Genomic DNA, 10,000 nt, shown 5'->3' on the forward strand with positions numbered 1-10,000 from the left:
CCGTGAACGTCACAAATATCCTGATCATTTCACTGACAGGTTTATTGATCATTAACTCTTCACACGCTGTTAAAACACTTTTAAAAAATGAACTTTTGCTTTGAGTTTCACTTTTTCTTCCAGAATAAGAAACTCTGCTGCTGCTAGAAATTATTATTTTTTATTTATTTATTAAATATTAGCTCAAAAACTACTGATATACTGGTTTATTCTATATACTGTAAACCTTTAGCAGTTATAGTTTAGTTTAAAGTTTACTTCAGGGCAGAAAGAATTTGTAATAAATGTAAGGACTGTAGTTTTATTATTATATTGTTATGTTTGGACTTTGAGTTGTTGGACAAAACAATCTGAGCTCTGGAAAACTCAATAAACTCATAAATTAAATAGACAAAGAAAATGAAAGACAGAAAGAAAGAAAGAAAGAAAGAAAGAAAGAAAGAAAGGAGAGTAAATGAGTCAAATCTTCATCTTCTATGTTTCAACATTACAGTGTTTTAGTAGCAAAGTCTTTTTATTACTATACTTCCACCACAGAGAAACAGGAAACACTAAGAGGGAAGGAAGGAAGGAAGGAAGGGAAACACCAAGAGGGAAGGAAGGAAGGAAGGAAAGGAAACACTAAGAGGGAATCTGATGCTAAACAGACTGTAAATGTGTCAGATATCACTGATATGACTAACTCACACTGCTGCTTTAAGACTCACTTAAATCCTTTAATACCGCAAATACTATATTTGACAGCAGCAAAAACATCCTAAACATTCATGTAGAATGAAATGTTTTAGTAACTTAAAACAGAGATTATTGTGCAATTTGGTAGAAATTATAAGAAACAAGTAGTGTTTTTTTGAATCCATCACTGAACATGTTTTATACCTGAAATGTGTTTTACTCAACATTAAAGTGAGAGACTAACTTTTAATTGAGCCAATGATATGATTCATTGTCTGTTTTCTTGTGCATTAATCTTTTTTTATTAGCTTTCTTCTGCATTAATCTAGTCTATTTTCTATTACCTTTATGTGTATTTACCAGTTTTTGGGTTTTTTTCTGTGTGTTGTGTTCAAGGACAGTCTGAAAATCTCCACTTCTGCTGCAGTACCACGGCGCCGCCAGGTGGGGCGCTGTTGCTTCTGTCCATACCCATAAGCGGGGGAGTGAGAGGTGCATGAAATGGAGAAAAATGGCGGATCATGTGCAGGTAAGCAGAGGTTTCATGTTTTTGTAACCGACTGTTTATCCACGTGTGCGCGGATGAGTCTGAGCCCGGATCCTGCTGCCGGGTCCCGGGCACGGACTCTGCGGGCCGCCGGTGCCTGCAGGGCGGCTTCGGTGCTCCGGCAGCAAGCGGTAAAAAGACAAGGATGTGTCCGCCTGCCTGTGTTGACTTGTGGCCTGCTGTCATTGCTCAGACTCAAAGCTTGTTGCAGCAGTGTTAGCATGCATTTAGCTACGAGGTTCATTTGTAAGGTTGTTTAACGTAAATTGAAGCTCCGGAGGTTCCAGGTGCTACAGCGGGGAACCGGCGGTGTATGTGCCCGAGGAAAGTGCTTCATGTCCGGCGTGACGGGCGAGTTTATCGGCCTGTTTTTATGAAGTAAACAATAAAACAAGCGGACATGTAGCAGGCAGGATAGCAGGACACACTCACTCCAGCGCCTGTGGAGCTCACATCATGAATATTAGATGTGGTTAAATATCTAATGTTGAAGCTTTTTGGGGTTAAAACGTGTGAGATATTTTAACGCGTTGAAGCTTTGACGGTGTTAGCATGCTAGGCGGCTAACGTTAGCTCCCGCCCGAGCTCCGGTTTGAAAACACGGTCCGGTTTGTTTATATTATTATCCGGTAAACCTCCTGTTAATGCCGGTGGGTGTTAACGCCATGTTGGATGTTTGCAATCAAGCATTAAAAGCAATAAAAAGCCACCTAGGAGGGATATTTAGCCTCATGTTGTTGATGCTGTTGTTGTAGCCGGTGTTACGGTCTAACTGGTGACCGTGTTATCTGGTGACTCTCTCCTTCAAAAAAGCCTTTTATTTTACCTTTTATTAGTTTAAAATCCACATTACATGTCTGTCTGTTTAATATCTAATCATGTATGTGAGTTCAAGTATTCTCATTCACATCCAGGAACGTGTCTTGTATGATGAGAGTCACTAGATAACACGGTCACCAGTTAAAACGTAACACCGACTGGTTGTAGCTCTCTAGACCTGCTGTTACGGTGTAACTGGTGACCGTGTTATCTGGTGACTCTCTTAAAAAAAAAGCCATTGATTTTTAGTTTAATCCATTTTAAAAACATACTACAGAGATTTACTTATTTAATAAATAGAGATGAACAAAATGCAAGACATTATAAAATACATTTATAAGACAAAATAACAGATATAAATGAGATGAGATATTCCTTTATTAGTCCCACAATGGGGACATGTGCATTATTACAGCAGCAAGTGGACAGTAAAATAGAAGAGAATCAATAAGACAGAATAAAGAACAATAAATAGGTATGAAAAACAATAACAGTAGAAATATATAATAAATAATAATAATTATGACATTATTGACACTATTTACAGCACAACAGTAATATTGGTATTAAGTGGTAATATACCAGAGATGATATTGTTATTGCACAGGTTAAAGTGAAGAAAAAGCACAGGAGGGAAAGATCAGCAGGAGGAGAGAGACAGCAATAAAGAGAGAGCGAGAGAGAAAAGGAAAATCATTAAGATAAGATCAGGTATTCCTTTATTAGTCCCACAATGAGGAAATTTGCATTATTACACCAGCAAGTGGACAGTAAAAAAATAAATAAAAGAGCAGCGATAAGAAAGAATAAAGAACAATAAATAAGTACAGAAATCAATAGCAGTAGAAATATATAATAAAATAATAATTGTGACATTATTTACAGCACAATAGTAATATTGGTATTGAGTGGTAAACTGCACAGATTAAATGATCCTGACAGTAAGTAGTAAATTAGTTTAATCCCTTTTTAAAAACATACCCATGTGTCTATAATATCTGGAGTAACTAACCATGTGTGTGAGTTAAAGTGTGCTCATTCACATCCAGTATGAGAGTCACCAGATAACACGGTCACCAGTTAAACCGTAACACCGGCCGGCTGTCGCTCCGACCGGCTGCTGCTGGACACATGTTTGAAAGAGAAAGAAAAAAGGGTTTAATGTCTGAAGTGAAACTGAAAGATGAATCTATGAGGCATATTTCTCCTTTTGTCCTGTTTAATATCCTAAATGTAATGTTTTTGGTATTAGTCTTTTTATTTTAAGCACAATAAAAGCTCAGATTTAAATGAGTTTATTTAGTGAGGTGTCGATATGAGCAGCAGGTAAAACCTCCACGCTGGAAAACAAGCAGCGGCAGCTCAAACCGGTGCAGCGTTGGAGGAGCTGCATCACTGACATAAAACCTGGAGCCGATCCAGAAGTACCAGCACCACATAAACTATGTAGACATACTACAGTACCAACCTGGAGCCGATCCAGAAGTACCAGCACCACATAAACTATGTAGAAATACTACAGTACCAACCTGGAACCGATCCAGTAGTACCAGCACCACATAAACTATGTAGAAATACTACAGTACCAACCTGGAACCGATCCAGTAGTACCAGCACCACGTAAACTAAGTAGAAATACTACAGTACCAACCTGGAGCCGATCCAGAAGTACCAGCACCACGTAAACTATGTAGAAATACTACAGTACCAACCTGGAGCCCATCCAGAAGTACCAGCACCACGTAAACTATGTAGAAATACTACAGTACCAACCTGGAGCCCATCCAGAAGTACCAGCACCACGTAAACTATGTAGAAATACTACAGTACCAACCTGGAGCCCATCCAGAAGTACCAGCACCACGTAAACTATGTAGAAATACTACAGTACCAACCTGGAACCGATCCAGAAGTACCAGCACCACGTTAACTACGTAGAAATACTACAGTACCAACCTGGAGTCGATCCAGAAGTACCAGCACCACGTAAACTATGTAGAAATACTACAGTACCAACCTGGAGCCCATCCAGAAGTACCAGCACCACGTAAACTATGTAGAAATACTACAGTACCAACCTGGAGCCCATCCAGAAGTACCAGCACCACGTAAACTATGTAGAAATACTACAGTACCAACCTGGAGCCCATCCAGAAGTACCAGCACCACGTAAACTATGTAGAAATACTACAGTACCAGTCCTGCATGGAGTACTATGAGTGATGTAGTTAAAGTATTACAGTAAAAGTAGTGGTTTGGTCCCTCTGACAGATATATTATTACATAGAGCCGGGCAATATATCAATATTATATCAATATTGTGATATTAGACTACATACAGTCTTATTTATCGTAATATTGCGATATGGCATAAGACTCTTTTCCTGGTTTTAAAGGCGGCGTTACAGTAAAATTATATTTTCTGAACTTACCAAACTGTTATTGTCATTACTTTTGATTATTTATCAAAAATCTCATTGTGTAAATATTTTATAAACACACTGACAGTCATCGCTACAATATTGTTGCGTTATCGATAGCGAGGTATTTGGTAAAAAATATTGTGACATTTGATTTTATCTATTGTTTAGCTAGTTTAGTCCAGTGGTTCCCAACCTAGGGGTGGGGTCCCTCCAAAGGGTCAGCAGATAAATGTGAGGGCTGCTGAGATGATTAATGGGAAAGAAGAAAAAACAAAGTTCTGATACACTAATGTGTTTTCAGTTTTTGGACTTTTTCTCTAATCTTTGATTTTTGCTGAAATATTGGATCATTTGAACATTTATTGAAATGAAAGCATGTGAGAAGTTTAGAGGGAAGAATCAGTATTTGGTGAAGCTGTTAACAACTCATAGACATCTGAAATGTGAGCCGACTACACACTGCTGACTGGTTTCATCTTTAACAATGTGTTGTATTTTAAAAGCTTGTTATATTTTCCATTGAGTCAAATCTACATCTGAAAAGTAACTAAAGCTGTTCAATACATGTAGTGGAGTAGAAAGTACCTCTAACTGTACTACAGTGAAGTACAAGTACTTCAGACTGTACTACAGTAAAGTACTAGTACTTCAAACTGTACTACAGTAAAGTACAAGTACCTCAAACTGTACTACAGTGAAGTACTAGTACTTCAAATTGTACTACAGTAAAGTACAAGTACCTCTAACTGTACTACAATAAAGTACTAGTACCTCTAACTGTACTACAGTAAAGTACTAGTACCTCTAACTGTACTACAGTAAAGTACAAGTACCTCTAACTGTACTACAGTAAAGTACTAGTACCTCTAACTGTACTACAGTAAAGTACAAGTACCTCAAACTGTACTACAGTAAAGTACTAGTACCTCTAACTGTACTACAGTAAAGTACTAGTACCTCTAACTGTACTACAGTAAAGTACAAGTACCTCTAACTGTCCTACAGTAAAGTACTAGTACCTCTAACTGTACTACAGTAAAGTACTAGTACCTCAAACTGTACTACAGTAGAGTACTAGTACCTCAAACTGTACTACAGTAAAGTACTAGTACCTCAAACTGTACTACAGTAAAGTACAAGTACCTCTAACTATACTACAGTAAAGTACAAGTACCTTTCACTATACTACAGTAAAGTACAAGTACCTTTCACTATACTACAGTAAAGTACTAGTATCCCTAACTGTACTACAGTATAGTACTTAATAAAGATCTTAATCTTGTTTCTTATATTGTAACTAACTCCTGATCCAGTTTTCAGAACATTATATAATATAAGTTGAGAAAAACATCTTATTTTATATGTTTGAAAAAATCAAATATCAGATATTTAACGCCAATAAAGAAAAATACAACAGACAACATTTAACATTTGTATGAATTAATCAACACCATGAATTATTTACAGCTGTTATATTTGTTTGAATTTGGGGGGAAAGACGTAAAAATAAAATTGTAAGTGCATCAGAGTGAATATTATTTCATCCTGATGGTTTTCAGTGTTTTTAAGATTCAGGAAACGCTTTCAGAACAGAAAGTCTTAAAACAGCTGTGTACGTTTTTTATTTTCAGGAAGCTCAAACACTCAGTGGTCATTTGATTTAATGCTGATGTGTGAGACTAGAGCTTCTTCTACTTTCATTATGAATTAACCTGCAAACAGTTTTTTTCCTTTACTAATTGTCATAAAACGTCCAAAAAACCCTCAAAAATATGAAATTATTACCTTTTAAAATAATTACACACTATCTTTTTAATTTGATCAACTAACTGATTAATTGACTAATAATTGCAGCCCCAGTTTAATTCTTCAGTTAATTAATCACAGCTGCTTTAATTAAGTCTCATTACTCTTCTGTGTATTTAACGGTTTAGTTTCACTCTCATATCTGATACGTAGAGTTTAACCCACCCAAAAGTTTGTTTACGGTAACTAGAGCTGAACCTCTGTTGTCATTACTTGTGCTTGAGGATTAAATATTTATGTTAGCATTGTTTAACAGCTGAACGTCTGTAGTCGTCACTGCTTGAAGATGAAATATTTACGTTAGCATCATTTAACAGCTGAACGTCTGTAGTCGTCACTACTTGAAGATGAAATATTTACGTTAGCATCATTTAACAGCTGAACGTCTGTAGTCGTCACTACTTGAAGATGAAATATTTACGTTAGCATCATTTAACAGCTGAACGTCTGTAGTCGTCACTACTTGAGGATGAAATATTTACGTTAGCATCATTTATGCTTGAGGATGTAATAATACGTTAGCATCGTTTAACAAGCTGAACGTCTGTTGTCGTCACTGCTTGAGGATGAAATAGTTACGTTAGCATCTTTTAACAGCTGAACGTCTGTTGTCATCACTTGTAAGTGAGGATGAAATATTAACGTTAGCATCTTTTAACAGCTGAACGTCTGTTGTCATCACTTGTAAGTGAGGATGAAATATGTACGTTAGCATAATTTAACAAGCTGAACGTCTGTTGTCATTTGTAAGTGAGGATGAAATATTTACGTTTGCACCATTTAAAGGAGCTGAACGTCTGTTGTCGTCACTTGTGAGAATGAAATATTTGTTAGCATCATTTAATAAGCTGAACGTCTGTTGTCATCATTTGTAAGTGAGGATGAAATATTTACGTGAGCATCATTTAACAAGCTGAACGTCTGTTGTCATCACTTGTAAGTGAAGATGCAATAGTTATGTTAGCATTGTTTAACAAGCTGAACGTCTGTTGTTGTAACTTGTGCTTGAGGATGAAATATTTACGTTAGCATCATTTAACGAGCTGAACGTCTGTTGGGTCGTTGCTCATACATGAGGACAAAATGTTTCACATTCGAAACTCGTTGAAGTTACATACGAAGTTGTAAAACCTGCGACGTAGCAACAGGTTTAAATACTTCGTGAGCATCGAGTCAGTGAATGTCAGCAGGTTGAGTTAAAAAAGTTAGTCATTTTCTGAAGTAACATACACAGCATTTTATGTATATTATATCCTTTTTCTTGATTTAAATCTAATAGATATATACATGGGTTTTTGTTGTTGTTGTGTTTTATGATTTATAGGAATTTTAAATCATTACATTCCCGGTGTAAGTTAACTGTAAAATGTATAAATGTTTGATAACCACGTAGCAAAAAAAATCTGCATTTAATGTCCATATTCTGTAAAAGATAATCCAGTATCGGTTGAACTCTAATTTTGTCATTATAGTTTTTAAGTTAAGTGGATTTTAAGAAATCCAAATATTCTCCGGTTACAGTTCCTCAGATGTGATGATGTAGGACTACAGCGAACTATTATTTTCATCGTCAAATAATCTGCTGATTACTTTTCTCAGAAAATGGTGAAAAATGTTGATTAGGGTTTCCCAAAGTTCAACATGATGTTACTCAAATGTCTCAAAGATCTTCAGTTTACTGTCAGACTAAAAAACAAACAGAAACAATTCACATTTAAGAAGCTGCAATCAGAGAAGTATGATCTTTATTTTATTTTTTCTTTACTATAAGTCGAGTTCAGATCAGTGGAATACAGGAAATTAAAAAAATATGCTGCAACCAGATAACTTCATTTTAAAGTTTAAGCTTTAAAGTGCTGCCACATATAGGGAGCGGTCCAAAACAGGCACAACAAGAAGAAGTTACTCCCACTGTGGGAAATAAGCAATTTTATCTATTTTATTTCACTTAAAATAAATAAAAATAATAAAAATAATGAATCAATTAATCAATGAAGGAGAGAATTATTAATCCTGACACACTTTATCCTCTATCAAGCTTTATAAAACAACTTTATTTCTATATTTTAACTGTATCCATAAATACCCCGGTCTGATGCAGGTTTATCTGAATGATGATGAAATATTTTTAGTTTTGTGGTTTGCGGGCGGCGGCGTTGGCGTTGGCAGCGTTTCGACGCTCGGCTCTTATCTCTGGTCAGCAGGACGTCAGACGTGATGTTGGATCTGCTGCTGATAACGCCGACTCACCTCTCACACGTGTCGGCAATAATCAATACACCAGCGAGCGACACGTGAAGACCCTGACCCTCATCATCATCATCATCCTCATCCTCATCCTCAGACCTGGGACCCGGCTGCCTGTTTTAGGTCTTTTATCAGAAACATCTCACTGTGACTGAGCATGACTCGGCACTTTCTGCTGCCGGCTGCTCTTTCTCTTTAATATGTGAGATTAAAAATAAAGTTAAAGTAAACATGTTTTTATTTAAATGTAAACACGTTTTCACCCACCTGAGACATCTGCTGCAAAATATACATTATTATATATTATTATATATTATTATAATGTGTTAATATAAGTTATTAAATGATCACGTTTTTAATAAGAGATGAATGTAAAGAACAAGAGAGAAGAATTAATTAATTAAAACACAACTTTACAACAATATTTTTTAGTCAGATTATTTTATATAGTAATTTAGAACTAAATAAAGGACTAGACCTTATCGTAATAATATATATATAATACTATTAAAGTAAAAAATTGAAGCTGGGAAAAAAATGTTTGAGTGTTTTATTGTTTCTGTTTTAAATGATGAATTAATTGTCAGTAGTTGAAGTTATGATTGAGTCTGTTGATCAGAAGACTGACTGGTGATTTATTATCATGAGCATCACATCACCAGTATGTAGTAAGGGTTTGTTTGTGTGTGTGTGTGTGTGTCTGTGTCTGTGTGTGTGGTTATGTGTGTGTGTCTGTGTGTGGTTATGTGTGTGTCTGTGTGTGGTTATGTGTGTGTGTCTGTGTGTGGTTATGTGTGTGTCTGTGTGTGGTTATGTCTCTGTGTGTGTGTGTGTGTGGTTATGTGTGTGTCTGTGTGTGGTTATGTGTGTGTGTGTCTCTGTGTGTGTGTGGTTATGTCTCTGTGTGTGTGTGTGGTTATGTGTGTGTGTGTGTGTGGTTATGTGTGTATCTGTGTGTGTGGTTATGTCTGTGTGTGTGTGTGTGGTTGTGTGTATCTGTGTGTGTGGTTATGTGTGTGTCTGTGTCTCTCTGTGTGTGGTTATGTGTGTGTGTGTGAGGTTATGTGTATCTCTGTCTCTGTGTGTGGTTATGTGTGTCTCTGTCTGCCTGTGTGTGTGTGTATCTGTGTTTGTATGTCTGTGTGTGTGGTTGTGTATGTGTGTGTCTCTGTGTGTGTGTATCTCTGTCTCTGTGTGTGTGTGTGTGTGTGTATCTCTGTCTCTGTGTGTGTGTGTGTGTGTGTATCTCTGTGTTTGTGTCTCTGTGTGTGTGTGTGTGTATCTCTGTGTTTGTGTCTCTGTGTGTGTGATGCTGTATCGTGTTGTGAGGAACGCACTGTCCTCGGTCTTCTTGTCTTCTTGTCACGTTTGTTCCTTGTCCCGATCTGCTGCTGCCTGATAAGCGGTGCGTGTCTGTGTCTCTGTTATCTAGGGCCTTGCCCAGCTGGAGATCCTGTGTAAGCAGCTGTACGAGACGACCGAC

General features: G+C 36.8%; 1 protein-coding gene across 1 annotated transcript in view; it reads left to right on the top strand.

Annotated features, from left to right (window-relative positions):
- The first annotated feature begins 1,171 nt into the window (after positions 1–1,171).
- Positions 1,172–10,000, top strand: part of xpo7 (exportin 7) — a 46,725-nt gene continuing 37,896 nt past the window's right edge. Inside the window, 2 exon segments of the mRNA XM_053339815.1 lie at positions 1,172–1,204; positions 9,950–10,000. The exon segment at positions 9,950–10,000 is cut by the window's right edge and continues 96 nt beyond it. Coding sequence (XP_053195790.1) covers positions 1,172–1,204; positions 9,950–10,000 — 84 coding nt within the window.

Source organism: Scomber japonicus, chromosome 19, assembly GCF_027409825.1.
Source record: "Scomber japonicus isolate fScoJap1 chromosome 19, fScoJap1.pri, whole genome shotgun sequence".
Lineage (NCBI taxonomy): Eukaryota > Metazoa > Chordata > Actinopteri > Scombriformes > Scombridae > Scomber > Scomber japonicus.